This window comes from Mastigoproctus giganteus, chromosome 1 (assembly GCF_048544385.1).
Source record: "Mastigoproctus giganteus isolate SK-2022 chromosome 1, ASM4854438v1, whole genome shotgun sequence".
NCBI classification, from domain to species: Eukaryota; Metazoa; Arthropoda; class Arachnida; order Uropygi; family Thelyphonidae; genus Mastigoproctus; species Mastigoproctus giganteus.
Window position 1 is genome coordinate 199,250,389 of NC_143575.1, and position 18,719 is coordinate 199,269,107.

Consider the following 18,719-nt stretch of genomic DNA (forward strand, 5'->3'; position numbering starts at 1 on the left):
TTATTTATGAGTTAGAGCCATCAAAGAATTCGCGCTGTAAAAAGAAACATCAAGTTTTAACTACTCATTTGTCGAAATATGTTTAAATGATCGTGGACGATGTAAAACACGCAGTAAAACTAATTTCATATTTCAAGGATTTAACTTGCCTCATGAAAAAGTAAAAATAAGTTTGTGCCAATGTAATTAACCAAAATACAATTGATGCGTGCGAATTCGTTTGTAATTTAGAACTGAAATTTCAGTAGTAGATATGGTTGTGCATTGTAATGGTACAACAGATATTGCGAGTAGTCTGGGCAGGAGTTTGCCTTTAGAAAAAAATCACATTGATCCACCTGTGTCATATTAAATGGAAATTACTTGCCTATATGTAATGTTTAGAACGCACATGTGCAATTTAACAGACAAGACGTTTCTTAGTTTGAATCGCCTTTGTGATGTCCAACCTAATTTGAAGTGTTGCGATTATTGCTTCACTGTCAGATGCAGGGAATTGTAGTTCGCTTCTGTAAATAAAAGTTCTCCATTGATAACTCATGGGCTTACATAGCGAGCCGGCTTCTGGTCAGTATGGGTCCGACCTGATACGAAAGAAACGAGCTATCAGTGGTTTCTGTATTGCACCAACCAATAAATGGCAGAAGTTTACGCAGGACCATCTTTGATTTGGAAATCGGATGCAAAAGTCCTTTTTGACATCCTTGTTTTTTTTTCAAGATATTTTTGTTTATGTCAACCATAAGAGAAATTAGGCGACCAACTCTTGTTGCAAATTGTAATACTTGAAAGCGGCTTTGTAATAATAAATAATAAATCGAGTTGATAATGTAAAAATGGAACGGAATACAAAATTCACAATAAGCAGTTGCAACAATAATAAATCAGTTAGTTCTTCACTAACTTTAGGCATAGGTCAGACAAATGGATTTTATGTTATTAAAATTGTTCTATTCTCCTTTGCAGGTTGCGCATGCTGAGTTTAAAATGGACGGTCACTTGTAAGTTGCAGTTGCAATTCCAGATGAGAATAATGTTTTGAAATAGCAAAAAGCATATCGGTAGCGACTATAACGTTGGAGAAATTAAAAAAAAAAACTACTACGCATATAATAAGGTGCAAGCCATTAAACTTTTTACCTGTTAAAATATCTTCAGAGTAGTACGGGGTACTGATCACTTAGTTCCTTTTAAGAAAAATGAAGTTACGAATACGTTAAGAAAGTTATCTGGAAGCAGATTTTCTTTGGACGCATTATCAGAATGGAGTGTGCCCATATATAATATCATTTCTACAATTAGAAGGTAAAGATAGGGTACAGATTTTAAAGCAGGCGACAGAATCCCGTTTTGAGAATGCCTGTCATTGCAGCTATGTAAAGAATTCCTAACAGTGTTCTTTCGGGGTATGCAAGCGTTAAGTAGTTGCTAGAATGAAATAATTTGTACCTTTCGTGATAAACGCCAAGAAATTATGCTATACATATTACAATGGCAGTATTATTTCGCTCTGGATGCCAAACCATGTCTGTCGTTACTGCCATTTTTCTCTGGGTTTAAGGAGACGCTTGATCAAGCCTTAGCAACACAGTAATGTAACAAGTAGTATACCGCATAGCAAAACACACGGTGTTTTTCAAGTAATTGAAGCCCATACAATTGCCTATGTTTCCGATTATACTTTTGAGAACAACCATAATTGGTAGATATGTAGATGGAGGCTTAACGACAGATGGGAGTTCACTCTAAGAGGTTCCAGCAATATACAGCAGCAGTAATAGAGTGCTGATTGTACGTTCTTCACAGACGTGGCATGGTTTCACCTAATATTAATATATGTTAACATTGTGCGGAAGTGGATATGTCACTTGCGCACATTATTGAACTTAAATTTGTAATTTGGATAAAGCTCACGGCCGAATTTAACGAGTATTGTAGCAAATGTCCGATCCTGGCCCGTCAGCCATGTTTTTTTTCCTGTATTTTATTTTGAGTTTTTTTTTTTTAGTATTAATTCCTTCGCACTTTCCTGGAAATATTTTCAGTTCTGTTTTACAGTTTGGTGGGAACGTTGATTTTCATTTTGCACTGAAGAATTAGCCATATACAGTACGTTTAGAAGAAAATTCTTTGAGCAATTTATTTAGGCAAAACCAGGGCTGATATTAAAGCTCGATCCGTCATATGCTCATAGCACGACCATATTCTGTTGGTTGCAGTTAAACCCGCTTCAGCTTTACAGTTTCACCCACACCTCCGAATAAAGCTGGTCACAAATTCTAAAACAAAGAATGAAATGCTTTCAAATCCTAAATTTATTTGAGAAATAAGTACGCTGAACATTAATGGGGGCCTCTGCATTTCTGACTGTTATGATTTGTTTATTTTCTAGGCATTTTATTTCTTGGCTTCACAACTTCGGCACTTAAACTGTGACATTAACGATGTTTGTCTAGACTGCTTGGTGTTAGCCGTCTGGCCTCTTAATAGTGATGAACGAATTAGAGACCACGAGCTATTTATATTCCATATGCCCATCTGTTTCTAAATAATAGATTGACCGACGTTTTAATTTTGGTCACTATATTATGCCATAACAGGGTATTTGAGTTAATCATATCAATATTTTTGAGGGATGAAATGCAACTTGACTATCATTAATTATTCCGAAATCCATCAAAGAGTGAAGGAGAATCCAAGAGGATGGAAAGATTAAAATACAGGGGAGAATTTTCTGGTTAAAATTGTTACAGCTTAACTTTTCCCCCATGGCGCATTAACATTAAACACGAAAGTTTAATCAAAACAAAGTTTTAAAAACATTTCGGAATTCAAAATGTATTGTCGTGGAAACCAATCATACCATATTGTATTATTATAAGTCCAGAATGAACGGTATTAATCAATATAACGCAACCGATTTAGCTATGAAAAGAGATAATGACACAAAGAATACTCTTAAAAGTTAAATAAAGATAATTTTAATGTGATCCTTGGCCTCTAATTATATACATAAATTTTGTAATATTGCCCTTTTTGTTTTATGAAAAGATTCTGTTGAAAGACGCTACTAAATTCTCGGTTCTTACTTTTGGCATTAACGAGAACCTAGTATAGTGTTAGGGTGTTATAAATAACCTACACTATACTAGGTTCTCGAAGAGCCTAAAGAGAACCTATACTAGGTTCTCGAAGAGTCCTGAAGAGCCTAATTATAGAATAGAATCGTTAATTGCAGTATATTGTACATGAATTTCATTGAACTAATAAGCGCACAAACTAACATTGATATACAATATTCGATTATTACATACTATACTATTATTAGAAGTGAGTACATTTTGTATGTTGTTATGTACTTACTGTCTTTGTGAAGTTAAAAGAACGTACAGACGAATGTTGTTCCATGCAGATAGTAGCGGAAAATACAAATTCTGGGCCCATCCGCAACATTCACGAAGGTCCTCCCCTGCTCTTTAGCAACGTTGTCAAACCAGCTGCTTGGTCCTGCTAGCCCATCCGTCTCCCGCGATGGTGGACCCGGCAGTTTCGCGACTGCATGCATATCACTAGTCACTACGTTGAACTTGACTATTTGATATTAAATAGAATCACAAACAGCATTGAAATGTCATCCTTTTATGCGTTCCGAAGGACGATCGTGAGTCTTCTGTTATTAACCTGAATGCTCGTTTTGGCGTTTTACTATTTAGTAATAAATAAACTGTATTTCAATATTGAAGGGTAGAATAAAGAACATTGCAGGTAATCGCTGGAATGAAAATGCCTTCTGATTGCTTTTTCTGGGGGACTATGATGCCAGGGAAGAGGGTAACATTTTTTTGTAATAAAAATAGGTGGCTTAGAACTAGCCTAAGTTTTAATGAAACTTAGGTCAAGAAACCACTATACCTATTTAAGACCAATTAACTCAGCCTCACTTCAATTCCAGTAAAATATTTAACATTATGGAATTGAATCCGGATGTTTCCAAATTCTTATGGAAGGGGAACACTTATTTGCGAAGTTCTATCAGGTAGCGTAGTTTAAGAGAAACTACCACTGAAGTACTGATGGATATTAATTTGGTCAAAATTTCATCTACGAATAAGATGAAATAAATAAGACGTTTATTGTAAGTCAAAGGTATATAAGGGTACTTCCAATCTTCTGTGCCTTCGGGGAACAAATCCAGTGGGGCTTTCTTTATAGAATTAATACCATTACAATCGAGCCATGTGAAGTGGTATTATAGAATTATAATACCATTTACTTGGCTCAATCATACATGCATGAATAAAAATTTAGAAAGGCTACAAACAGTATACCCGAAACAATTATAATATGAGAGACAAATTGCTTCAATGTTATATGGAACACGTTCAGGTGGAGAGCAGTTGAACAACAATGACAGTACTCTTTAAAAAAAGCACTATAACGCACTTAGGCGCTTTTCAGGGTATTGAAAAAACCACAATACAAAATGAAATTTAATAAATTCGTCTCTGTAGGCAGTTACACATTATATAAATGGATCAGACTCTCTTATTGATTTATTAATGCCAAGGAGGGACCAGGAAACATAGTCTAAGCTTAATGCGATTCGCTAGAAAAACTAATTTAGGATTTTTCCTGGTCTTTGTTTTTTTAGGAGGGATGTGCCAGGCCATTATTGACCAGAGAGAAGGACACAGCCATTTGAAGATGGTTTTAGAGAAGGAAATGCGATTTTACATTAATACAGAGTCCAAACTTAGAAAAATTATCTTTAACTTTCGAAAGAGAAAGATTGTTTAATATCGTTAATTGCAGCCTCATCGCTGTTCCCAGAAATTTACTAGATTTTTAAGTCATCGGCATAAAAATTAGAGCGGCATCGATTACTAACAGCGGTAAATCGAAGATGAGAAGGGCAGAGAAACCAACCACCCTGAGGAATGTCTGTAGAAACATTTCTAGTTAGAGCCTAATTACCATATGAGAGAAGCAATGTGCAATTCAAAAGAGAAAGCCGGATAAAATATTCCCTTTAATTCCGACTAAATAAAACTGCCCATTTAGATTAAAAGCAAGCAAATGGGGGGGGGGGGAGTTCCAGCAAGTTGGCCACTATGGAAATATTTATTTTGCCATCATAGTGAACGAATATGAGAGAAATTAAGAAAGAATTTGTTAGAATAGTAGTGTTTTTTTTTTTTTTTTTTTTTTTTAAGCAATTTGGGTAAGGAAGATGAAATTGCGATTTCGAAGGTACTTAGGCAGGGTTGAGATTTTCAATTTTAGGAGCAGGATAGACATAAGAGAGCTAAGAGTTAGAAAAAATATCTCTTTAAGAAATCTATTAAAAACAGAAGACAAAGATATACACACCAGAGAATTTAATTTTATAATTATGAATGATTTCACGACAAACAATATTCAACGGAGGGAGATCATTTATTAGCTTTTTGTAATTTCATCTGCAGAAAAAGAAACAGGATATGGGAAGTTGGAAAGCAGGATCTAAAGGGAATTCAGGTAAACTGGCACAAACAACTGTTTCTAAAACTCACAAATAATAAAAATTAACCAATGTAAGATCATTAGGTTTTATATATTGAGCATGCCTCGCAGATGGAAAAAATACTTTTTTTTTTTTTTTTTTTTTGTATTTGTGAAGTATGCTTGGACACAAGTCAATTTTGGTTTGTTAAGGCGGAAAAGCAGCTCTAGCAGAGTTAAAGTTGGGACAACTTTGAAATGAAGGTTCTCTCTTTTTTCCCTAAATAATTTTAAGTTTAAATGAAACACTTAGTTCTTATTTCACTATAAATTTTGAGACTTCTGGGATTTTAGAAAGGTGAAACGAAGAATACAGAACAATACATGATCGCTATGCAGTGAACAGCTGAAGGAGCTCAGTAGAACAATCAGTCATTCAATTCCAGGGACAAATACTAAGCAATTAAAAAGCAACAGAAAAGTTCAAGAATTTGGTAACAAACTTTTTATAATAATTTTCTAAATGAGATGAACTAGAAGTAGCTTGGATTCTATTTATTGGAAATTCATAAGCGACATGAATGTTATCTGACAGAAAACGAGATTCATACAGAAGAGAAGCAAAATTAAATTCAAGAATCTTTGTATCCTTAGTATTAATATCAACAATCTGAACTAAGCCAATTTCCAGTATATCAGTCCCAGCAGCACGAACTTCTCTGCTAAGAAGATCAAAGTCTCCAAACAGAGCAATAAACTCTTAAATTAGCATTTAAAGTAAACCATGCTAGAAATTGGTGATAGTATCGGTCTAGGAGCATGAGGGAAGATAAAAATTAATTATTGTTAAATACAAGATCCACATGACACAAGGTGGGATTTGACCACTTCATTAATGTCGTGTCTGAAAGTAATTAATTAAATTCTTCCACTCTTTTTACCAGACCTAGAAGGTACGTTTATCCGACTAAGGTGGGAAATACTCATTCATCGGAAAGCTAGGTTTCGGTAATGCAAATAACACAAATTTATTTGGCAGAAGTAGATGCTCTTAATTGACTCAATTATTCATGGAGCAAAGTGGCCACGAGCAAACGGTCATTCTACACTTAGCAAGCCCAACACATTTCAATAGTATAAAAGTGGTGCGCACGCACAGGAAGGGGAAGGTAATGTAAGATATACACCGTGATAAAACAGTTGCGCATCTATAGATTAATGCCCTCGTAGGTAAAACAGATGGTAGAATCGCCGTCCTTCCTCACCGTGTGGAAAAGACCTGAGTTCAAATCCCGTCAATGATGGAAGGAATTCTTATGGATCTTTTTTATAAACGTGGCTGAGTTAGTCGGTCTTAGGCGAGGGTAGCATAGTTTTTCCTCCCGGAAACTCTGGTTTTCGTCCACCTAACGTAAATTGACCACAAAACACACGCAATTTACAGACAATATACAGTATATGGCGCAATATGGTCTAAGTTGCTGATGCGTCTAAAATTCTTTAATCACTTAATCCTAAAATCCTTTAATTTAATCATTTTTAACCAACCAACCAGCAGATTCATAATGGCTGTGTTACTTTGTGGTTTGGAGCCACAAAATACTTATGTGCAGCCATTTTCATTTTAAGTAAATTTACGAAAGGATTATCTTCCTTAATGTTAAGAGAAATCCACCAAAGAAAGTGGTTTTGATTTGATTTTCAAATAATCCATTTCATTAATGGGAGAGTTTAAGGCTCTGCAGGTATGCTTTCCTAAGAATTCGTGGTGTAACCTATGGTAAACTGAAATGTCTAGTGAAACAGCAATTTGTTTTCCTTTTCTCATAATTTAAAATCTGACGTATTGTGCTTGAAGCAGAAGAAAAAAAGTCAGCGTCACTACGAACAAACGAGGTTCTGCAGTTTCTTAAATGGGCTTTTAGCCTGCTTGAACCGTCTACCTATTTCATTACGGTGGTCATCCGTCTCAGAGTGATCTATTCGTGGTCGTCCTTTGTATACGACATTATTTGTTCGAAGTGCAATGATTCTACAAAGGCAGGTGGCTGCAGGTCGTTAATTCTGTTAGCACGCATCTCTCTGGCTGAAGGTGGGACTTCCAGCAGGTGCGACGTTCGCCGAAACACGCAGCGAGTCTTGTATCTTTACAGATCCCCAAATAAATCCATCACCCGACGTCAATTTCATACTGAGTTAAAAATACGTCAAGGTTCCCATGGGAACAAATTGTCTCGATAGAGAAACTAAAAGGCTTTATAGTATACTAGATTTGTTCTCTGTGCAGACATCTTCCAGTGACGTTCTTATTTCTAAAGCAGTTTTTCTTCTACTACTATTTCAGCGGGCTGAACTGCATATTCAGCCCGCTGAAATAGTAGTAGGGCTTATTTACGCACTGGAGAATCGGATGTAAAAAAACTTGCAATGAAAATACAGTATACCAAAGGTGTTTAAAGTATCGGCATTGAAGACTGTATGAATGCCCAACAGTTATCTAACGAGACATCCATCACAACTATTTTCTAGAACTAAAACCATTGTAAATCGGAATCGTATTCATTATGATTGTAAGACACGCAACGTACGGTATGATGATGCCGTTGTAACAACAAAGTAACGAATTCATGAAGCTTGCAGTTTGTACTGAAAAATACACATGAATACATTGAGTAAAGAAGAGTATTTGTTGTAAGAGTCATTGCTAATGATCACGCACTATCTGTTCAAGTTTTCTCCCCGCAGCAATTTTTAATCATAGACCTAATGAAATCAAATATTTTTGTCTCAAATATAGCAACCAGATATTATGTACGTGCTTCACTCTTCCCTCCACAACTGTCCTGTTAATAAAAGCTCAGAAATTAGATTTTCTGAAGTTTTAGCAAAATAAGTGCAGAAAATGTTGACCCTGCTTTTCAGAAAGTCACTAATATTAATATTTATTCAAGGCATGCGCATCATTGTGACGTGGTTAACAAACATCTATTTGAAAAAAAAAAAAAAAAAAATAGTTAATATTAACAGGAATGTATTTATTTTTAAAGTGAGCAGTCGAACTCGTGAAATTTTCGCAAGTGGAGAGCCAAAAGCCGTTTTATTGGCTATCTTATAGCATTTTAAATCAGTATATAGGAAATTTTTGTAATTCAGATCTTTAGTAATAAAAGTTAATGTTTTATCATTGATAAAACATTAACTTTTTTACAAACATTTGCATTTTATTTTGTTGCGTGAACTTGTCATAATATTAATTTAAGCAGAACACGAAATCTTTACTTAAAAGGAATTTTAGAAGTACTGACTGCTAACTTCAATTAACGTCTAATCGAAGTTAGAATACATGCACCAGATAGTGTCAGAGTTTATCTAACTCCCTGATTTTATCCCTTTTCAATTAAAATACCTGAATTTCCTGTTTCATGGGGCTTCCGTGCCCTGGTTTCTTGCGGAAAGGTTTAGGGACTTCAAATGCCTTGTTGACTTCCAGTCAACAAGGCATTTGAATGTGATTGATCAGGACACCTTTGTGTCAAACCTACAATTTTGCTCTATATGGTAGATTTAAAAATACAATACTGTATTAACATTCTGTTAATATTGTATTTTTAAGCGATTTAGAATATACATAAAGCGCCAATTATCCTCACCAAGTCCATCCGTTTGTCTGTCCGTCCGCATGTAATAACTGTCTCCTCTGTATAGATATTCCTAAAATTTTATATTTGGCTGTTTAGATAGATTTGCCGAGCCATTCCAAATTTCATTAAAATCGGACCAATAATCTGGAAATTACTTTTCCCCCTCCATATTACATATCCATATACCGTATATTATAGCTAAAGTACTGGATTGGCGCCGTGCACTGATTAGAGAAATGAATAAGCAATATGGCAGATGCGCACAAACTAAATGTACTCGGTTCGCGAATAACATTCGTCGATTTTTGTTCTTTTTTGTTATAAATCATGAATTGTTACAATTTGCTGACGCGTCTGAAATGTAACGTATTGCGTACCTCAACTTGTATTTATTTATTACAGTCAAAGTTCTGGCTTTTGAAAGAACCGTCGAGGGATGTAGTGCAAGTGCGCATCTTATGTGCGTTGACGGGGACATGAATATTATACTCAGTCCCTGAATGGTTAGAGTTGACGCCCTCGGTCACATTGTGGAGATTGCAAGGGAGGGTGGGATGGGGTGGTGAGCATTGGAGGAATTGTTTTTGCATACTACGATCTAAACAAAGAGCAAATACCAGTTACGTGTGCGCGTGGAAAAGACTTCTTTATACGTGACTGTCATGGCGCATTATAATCTAGTCATTTTTGCTCCATAAAAAAGGCCAACAACCAACCTTAGACGTGCGAAACTTGATATTTGCTTGTTCAAATTACAACGTGAATTATGAAGATATTGCGCTGTGACAGAGTACACACATTCGCGATTCTCAGAAACTGAGTGCGCATGCCCGAATGTTAATCGACCACATATATTCCTACATTTAAGTATGCTGACTGCGTGCCACAACAGCTGTTTCGAAAATTTTAAAACTGTACGTTACTTAGTTATGTAAGGACGTTACGTGGTTGTTTTCCATGAAAAATAATTGTTGTAGTAACCAGTCTTCCACCACGTGAAATTAATAATACGTTTATTAAGCTTATATAGCCCAAACCACTATATATTTAAGGTGACATTTCAGGCAACTTACCGCTGCCTATCATCAGTTGTTGTTATTGGGTTTAAAGACACAAGGGCAACTGAGGCCAAATTGTGTCTATTCATCGTTTAATTGCATGACCCGCCTATCATCAGACCACACATTAGTTGTTAGGAGGGGAAAACATAGTTACAATTTTAGAACATAATTGTGAATTTTAGGTTAAAATTACATTAGGGTTGTACTATAGATTGATGTAAACACTTACGGAGATGTATACATAAAAATTAAATTCTTCTCTGCTGTCAGACTCCTGCTTGCCGATGCTACCAAGCTTGTGCATACTGGCAAGAGGTTGTTGTTGTTATTTGGTTTTTAGGAGCATTAGCAACTAAGGCCATATTGCTCCTGGGATATGCGGTGGTCATTCCCTGACCTTTCCCCACCTCCGTATTTGGTGGCTCACGGGCTCGAACCCCGGTCTAATCAAGAAGCGTGTGCAACGCACTGCTGCTCCTGCCCACCTGGCTACGGAGGCGCCTCCATGGCAAGAGGTGCTGTCAACAGTTACATTATGGGATTAAATCTATTGACCAATAGTAGGGTGCCAAGTTTACTATCCTGGATCCAGTGGTTCTTGTTTGAGGCGGCTACCTTCATGCTCAGTTCATCTGTGGTTGTCATAGAGGTTGGTACTGGGGATCTGGAGGGGATTGCATGTGGGCAGTCGAAACCCCTAGTAACAACCTACACGTATCTTCCTCAAAATAACTGTTATTTGTGACAAACTGAATCCTAATGTGATGTCCACTTCTCCCCTCTACAGTTCCAAGTACATATATTGAATTTTCTATTAATAACGAACACGTGCCCAACTTTTTCAGGAAACTTTATCTCTAAGTTTCCTGAAGAGCCTAATCACCTACAAAATTTTTCATATCTGCTGATTGAGGTTCGCTGTTCAGAATTTTAACATAAAAGTAATCAAAACTATAACTATCTAATTTCATTGCATTGAACAAATTGACTTTTTTTATTATTAATTCAGTATTTCGAATAAAAATTAAAATTCCAGAACTCAATCTTGTTATTTTTCTCTTTTATAGGGTTCTGAAGTGCTTGGCCTTCACCCGTCCACACCCATAAATGGCAGTAAGATGAGAGCGAAATGGACACAGCGGTAGCTCTACATCACCCAGAAGGAAACCATCCACCACATGACCTGCCTTACAGCCTTCCAGGGTCATGCGTAACAGGACCGGGCGTTTTTGCACCGACTGGGAAGAATCCCATAGCGTGCTATTCCACAGCGCAAACCTGTGCTTCGCTCTTGCCTTTCTGGTGCCTCACAGATTTCATCTCAGCGTCTTGTTACTCCGCAGTCTGTTGGCGACAGGCTTCTTGATGATCGCAGTCTGGGCCGGGGTGGAGATATGTGCACCTGACATATTGGGATGGAATTTCATCTTTCTTCTTACTAACTGTTGCCATTCTCTGTATCTTATTTACAAAAACTTACCTCCACGAATAGACTCCAAGCTGAAGGACCTATACAAGAAAATGTTTTTACCTCTGAAAGTCAGCAAAAAGGACTTCAAGGACCTCACGGTAGGCGCTGAGGTTTTCTCTCTTCAGAAAGGAGAACACTATGCCTTGGAAGGTGCCAGTTCTACAGATGAGAGACTTTCTATACTTTTGCGTGGCAAGTACGAATCCGTAGCTTGATATCAAAGTGGTGTGAATAAAAGGTTTAGTAATGAAATTGAAAAAAAAAAAAAAAATGATATATTCAGGAATTATACGTATACTGTAGGCGTACATGTTAACTATTGTGCAAACTTTAGCTTAATTATAAAAAATTTGGTTTTAAGTTTTTTTTTTAATTTAAAATCCATTATTCCACTGAAGTACACTGAGTGGATAGAAATTATGGGATACCTACCTAGTAACGGGTAGGCCCACATTTCGCCCGGATAAGGGCAGTCACACGGCGAGGCTTCGAATCCACTGGTCGAAAGCGTTCCACAGGTATTTCCATCCATGCTTGCTGCACCGCTGTCCATAATTCCGTCGCATTCTTGGGTTGAGGATCCAAAGCTCGAATGGATCTTTCCACAGCATCCCAAAGGTGCTCCATGGGGTTCATGTCTGGTGTGAACGGGGAGGGCATGGTGGTAAAATCTGCGGAATGCTCTTTGAACCATGTTCTAGTCACCACGGCTCCGTGGGGAGGCGCATTGTCCTGCTAGAAGAGTCCATTGCCCTGTGGGTGGACGATGACCACGAAGGGTTGCAGACAATCTGCATGGATGGACACGTAACCTGCTCCGTTCAGAAATGCGTTTAGACGTACCAGAGGTCCCAACGTGTGCCAGTTGAACACGACCCAGACCGTCCACCTGCCTGAACAGTTCCTTGTTTTGACATGACATAGCTTTGTGTGGTTTCCGCCAGATACGCACCCTCCCGTTCGCGATCGAAATAGCTGGAAACCGGACTCATCGGACCAGGAGACCCGTCTCCAATCATCCAAGGTCCAGTGCCGATGTTCTTTCGCCCAGTTGAGGCGTAGAGTCCCGTTTCGTGGTGTTAGTCTCTGGTGGGTCGACGGTTCCCATAACCTATTGCGGCTAATAATCGCCAGATGGTCTTGGTGGAGACGTTTCTGGCATCTCCCTCGTTGAAGTCGGCAGTGATTTGTGCCACTGTTGCTCTCCGGTTGGCTGAAACAATGCGAGACAGACGTCGATGACCACGTTCATCACCACATTTCTCCGCCCACAGCGCTGTCCACGATGGGATGTTATTCCCGACACTGTTAAACGAGGATAGTGCAATTTCTGTACCACCTCTGCGATAGTGACCCATGCGTCGGGCACCCACTATCATCCCTCTTTCAAAGTCGGTTAACTCACAACGATTATCCATGCTGTCATCGAATTACCGTCTACATGAATGCAGTGTACCTGCCAAGCGGTGGGTTCGTCCACTAGCGAGAGGGGCGACAGGGTCGCGTTACCCAGGAACCCCACGAATTCGATCCTTTCAGTGTAGTAAATGTTAGCATTACTAGATGTACCTTATTTGAGAGGCATTTGTTGGATGGAATTAGTACAATTTATGAAAGTTAATGTATCTCAACTTATGAACAATTTATGAAAGTTAACGTATCTCAATGTATTTGTAATGATCTTTTAAAAATATCAAATTTCAAATTGGAGAAAGTTAATGCTTGCTTGTGAACCGATTTATAGTGTTATAGAAATTATAGTTTACATTCAGGATAATACCCAAAACTTTTTTTATATGCGTTACAGAAAATACTGTGCTATTACACTGGTGTGCAAAATTTAAGGACCAGTCAGGTTTTCACCTATAGCTTCTCATAGGAGTGCCTGGATATGGGAAAAGCATACCAAAGGAACCTCACAAGGTACAGAAATGATGAAGGAAACAACACCGCCACAACAACGGAAACAAAACGCTACAGAGGAACTTTATTCAAAAATGGAAACATAGCACTGGCTGCCATGATACAGATGCATCACTGCCAAAGATGGAACAAAGGGAAGAGGCAGTCCTCAGTAGGAGATATGGCCATCCCTAATGTCGATGTAGGCTTTGGACCGCCTGTGCTTACTTAGAACAATGTTGTTGATAAGTTGTTACGGTAACATTGTCCATTCCTCTGTCAGCGCCATCTTCAGCTGGTGAACATTTTCTGGTGGATGTGGACGTGCCGCTAGGCGTCTCAAGAGAGCGTCCCATATGTGTTCGATTGGATTTAGATCGCCGGAACGGGCAGGCTAATCCATACTAACAATGTCCTCGCTTACCAAAAGCATATCAACAGGTGCAGTGCGATGGGGTGTGGCGTTAACATTCATAAACACGAACTCGGGGCCAATGGCACCTCGGAACAGACGCACATGGCGAAGGATTACCTCAGTACAGTAGCGGGCACCGGTTACAGTACCGCCTTACAGTATTTGGAGTTGTGTACGTCCATCCAAGATAACGCCTCTCCAGACGAGAACACCTCTACCGCCATATCGATTCCTTCCAGTGATGTTTGCGGGGTGATACCGTGTGCCAACCTCTCGCCAGATTAGCTGCTGAGACTGAATCTACTCTCATGAGTAAAGAGTACCTTAAGTAAATATTTTGTGGTTGTAACCTTTAGAAATAGTGTTGTTCCTTAAGTTTTGCACACCAGTATACTAATGCATAAGTCTAAAATTAGATTTTGTTAACAAAAATCACAATTTGTTTTCCTCGTATTGCAGTTTAATCCAGATTGTGCTATATAACTAATATTTATGATGCAGATAGATACACTGCAGCTATGAAGGGATGCTTCTGGTTGGAAACTGTTTCCAGATGACATCTAAATGCTGCTCCACTGCTATCAAGAGGGCCCAATGTTTACTTTAAAAACATTCCTCTCACCATTAAGCCGCTACCTCCAGCCAGCATTATTACCTCGCGGGATGGCCCCATCTGCTCCTGCAATTTTCGCCATATTCTAGTCCTCCTATCAGCTTGAAACAGCAGGAACCGAGATTCGTCAGGTCAGGCAAAGTTTCTGTAATTCTCCAGTGTTGGTGTTCGTGAGCCCACTGTATCCTGTACTTGTTATTTAAGCCGACCGGGCTAGCCGAGTGGGTAAAGTACCTGCCCGGTAACCCAAAGGTCGCGGGTTCGATTCCCGCCTCGGGCTTGGATCAAAGTACTACAAAAAAACCTTAGGAGGTGCAATATGGCCACAGAAGCCGATGCGCCAACAACTACCAAATCAAAAAAAAAAAAAAATCACTTGTTATTTGCGGAACTCGGTCTGTCGTCAGTTGAGATAACCCTATCCATGAAAAAGTACGATGAGTTGTGCATTCTGAAATGGTTATCAGTGTTGTACTGGGTGGGCAACATGACTTTGCACAAGTCTTGTTGGCCTCTCGCATCAACGAGCTGTTTACAACCATAGGATTATCGTTGGCTGGATGGTATTTGGATATTAGACCAATGTCGATATACCCGAGACAAAGTCATATACCTGAAATCCCGTGGAGGGTTGTACTCTCCGAAATACTGATATTGGTACCGACTATCATGACCCGTTGAAAGTCATTTAAAACTTTCGTCTTGTACATTCTCGATTGCGCTCATACAGCATACTTACTTGCTTATTCGCTTTATATCGCATGGTACGGACACGTGATGTCACTTAAGGGGCATCCAACCCTCGTTGGTTGATCGTTGTCCTCTTCGCACCTGGTGGAAAAGACCTGAGTTTGAGTCCGGTCGATGACATGAGGAATTTTTATGGGCCTTTTTCACAACTTGGCTGAGTTAGTCGGTCTCAGGAGGGTAGCATGATTTTTTTTCCCTCTCGGAAACTCGGGGGTTTCATCCAGCAAGTAGAAAATCTACCTCACAATACACGTAATTTGCAGGCAACAAAAAACGGATCAATGTGGCCTTAGTCGCTGATGCTCCTAAATTTATATACAATGAAGTGCGGACTGCAAAACTTGGCAACAAGACATCTTAAGGCAGACCTGGTACACGTATATAAACCTATGAATGGAATCAGTAAAATGAATGGGGGGGGAAGTGTATTTTCATTGGCAGAGGCACCAGTGGACACCAGTAAAAAATTCTTGGGAGTAACAAAGGCTGGATCTCATGAAGTTTATTTTTGGGCAGCGTGTTGTAGATTGGAATAAATTGCCTGCAACAGCGGTGGAGTTGGATATTTTGGCAAAGTTCAAAGCTGAAATGGATAGGCACATTTTGGAGATGTGGAAGGTATAAATGATAGATTATTATTTTTCTTTTTGAAGATGTAGAAAAAGCCCACATCCTGGCATCATTTAGCCATTATAATATTAATATTAAAATACCATTTTGGCAAAGTTTGTGATGCATGGATCATTCAGTTCTAATGAATATTGCTGAAAATTATTTCAAAGTATTGTTGTAGGTATCGCAGATATCCTACATTATCATCTTTCTCATTGATAATTAGATAAAGATTTTTATGTGCGAATTTTTATGTAAAAATTTTTAAAGAACAAATCTGACTAAGACAACACGAGATAATAAATTATGCATTTATAAGAAGTTAAGTTTAAATTTAAAAAAATAAATAAATTACTAATAAATTTCGCATAAACCAAACGGTAGAATAGTATAAATTCTATGCAGACAAAAAATTAAACCTAACTGTAATAAATCTTAAACTGAAATTATACGTTACTAGTACGTATAGAACAGTTTCGTAAAACATTACTGTAATGTAAAAAGATGGTGTACGGTTCTGTGGAACATTTCGCGTAACGTAATACTGCTTGAACAATGGGGGCGTTGCATCTTATTTTAAAAATACAAACCATTTAAATCAAACTATTTGATTTAAATCAAACACAAACCATTTGCGCATTCCATAGCTAATATATGCCATTTTCATTACATTGAACTATCAGAGCGAAAAATAATTTGGTCTTCTCTGAGATGTTAAAATGAGGTTTTAATGCTTTCTGAAAGTAAAACTTGTAATTATCTGCTTCTCTCTGTAATTATCCGCTTTTTCGACGTGTGTATATTTTTGTTTTAAACCTTAGCCCTTCTAAATCTGCAATAATGATTTATTCCCTCGAACAGCGACCAAGAGTCATTCAACCATCAGTTTGTGGCAATCTCATCCCAGTGGTTACCAACCATAACGACTTCTGTGTCTATTTTGATCTTAAACTGAGATTTGACGTATACACAGAGAATACCTCTAGAAGCGATTTATCACCTTACGCTTCAGAGCAAAACCACTTACTCCATGCCAAAGATGCCGCAGCTGAGGCCAGATATCTACAAACCGCTGTTTATCCGATTATTTTATGCGCTGTTGAAATTTGGGCATCTGCTTCGCCCTCTCTTCAAAAATTGGTGTTCGCATCTGAATACTGGACCCTACAATGCGCCACAAATAAGCATCGCCGACCTCCTCAATTGAAAACCACTGACATGGCTGAGCAGCTAATTGTGTCCAGGCTCTCAAAATTAATTGATATCAGACATTTAATAACTACGGTAAAAATGTTCACAGGAGTAATAAATACCCCGAATATCCGGGATTTCTGTCATTGCCACAACCCTCCGCCATCCTTGAGGTGTGATCCCACACTAATCCCGAAATACAACCGTCTGAAACTTTGCAATCGTTTCCTACCTTTCCCACACCCTAAAATACAGGAACTGACGCGTCTTGGAATTAATCTGCAAAAAATGACTACCGATTACAAATGCCATTGCATTCTCCTAGAGTGGATCGCATCTGCTCAACTGGAATAACTCCATCCAAATCTTGTGGCGTAAACTGTGCCACATTACTAAACGATAGCACCAGCCATCCACTTCTCCAACGTGTACCATGCTGTGTTTTTGAGCTCCAACAATGTTTCACATCTGTTTGATCAGAATCCTTATTTTGATTTACTTCCCTGCCAGTGTTTTTAATTGTTCTTGTTTTGTGCTGCGATGTTCATATATTTTTTTCTCTTTATAGCTTCCTATTATATTTTACTTTTTTATGTTTTTCATATTTTGTGTAACATATTTCTTTATAAAGATAGGCAGTGTGCCGAGCATTTTCAGTTTATAGTTAATCCAAAAATTGTAATTAAGGTAAATGCCTAAACCTTGTACTGTTTTATCTGGTCAAATACTCCAAATACTTTATTTTATTTACTTTACTTTTTATTATGCTTTTTCAGGATGCGTTATGCTATTACAAGATTTGAAAAAAAAAAAAAAAAAAAAACATTTCAGATTCTGTATCCGTCTTTTGTTTATCGGGAGGGGGCGATATACCGATCGCCCCCTCCCCACGTAATATTCAACAACCATGCAAAACCAGCCAAGTCCTTCCCCCACTAGGCGGTATGGTAGTTTCGCCACTCAATATTGTATTCCTAATATTGGATTAATATTAAATATGGTTAAATATTGAATTGCTTACGTAAAAATCTTAAATGCGCTTTTAATGTAACAGTACTAATTATTATAGCCAAGTCTTTTAAGAATGAATAAATACTCGTATTAACTTTAAATGTTAACTTTCGTAAATATTAAATTTGTATAATAAAGGTAAAGTATGTATATACAACCCCCCCCCCCCATCCCAACTGTCAAAGGCTTCAGCCGGGTATCCCATATGGGAAATAAAGATAATAAAAATAACATGCTTACGGATATTTCACGATTCATTAAAAAAAAAATAGAAAATAAAATAAAAAAAAGAGGGTCGTGTGTAGTTTTTCCCTATCCAGGAGTGTTAAGTGCTAATATTTCAAATGCATATGTTATGAGGTTTGTCTTATTTTCACTGTTTTAATTTTTAAAATAAAATTCTGTTCTAGAATGAAAGCTACGTGCGAAGACGTTCTCCTTCATTACCTTTTTCCTAATGAGTTCATCGATTCTCCTGAGTGGGAGTCTTCTGCAAATAACAACGACAAATGCTTTCAGGTAAGTGCTTTCCAAAAAGTTGTCAAAAATTCAAATGTCACAGTTGCTTTGT

General features: G+C 37.9%; 1 protein-coding gene across 3 annotated transcripts in view; it reads left to right on the forward strand.

The window, feature by feature from the left end:
* Nucleotides 1–18,719, forward strand: part of LOC150091441 (popeye domain-containing protein 1-like) — a 100,972-nt gene that overhangs the window by 60,903 nt on the left and 21,350 nt on the right. For 2 of the 3 annotated variants that reach the window (XM_090383940.1, XM_090383930.1), the window contains exons 2-3: nucleotides 11,251–11,850; nucleotides 18,559–18,667. In XM_090383940.1, coding sequence (XP_090240066.1) covers nucleotides 11,390–11,850; nucleotides 18,559–18,667 — 570 coding nt within the window. In that variant the 5' untranslated portion in view covers nucleotides 11,251–11,389. The remainder of the gene's footprint in view (nucleotides 1–11,250; nucleotides 11,851–18,558; nucleotides 18,668–18,719) is intronic. The other variant, XM_090383950.1, reaches the window with a different exon arrangement.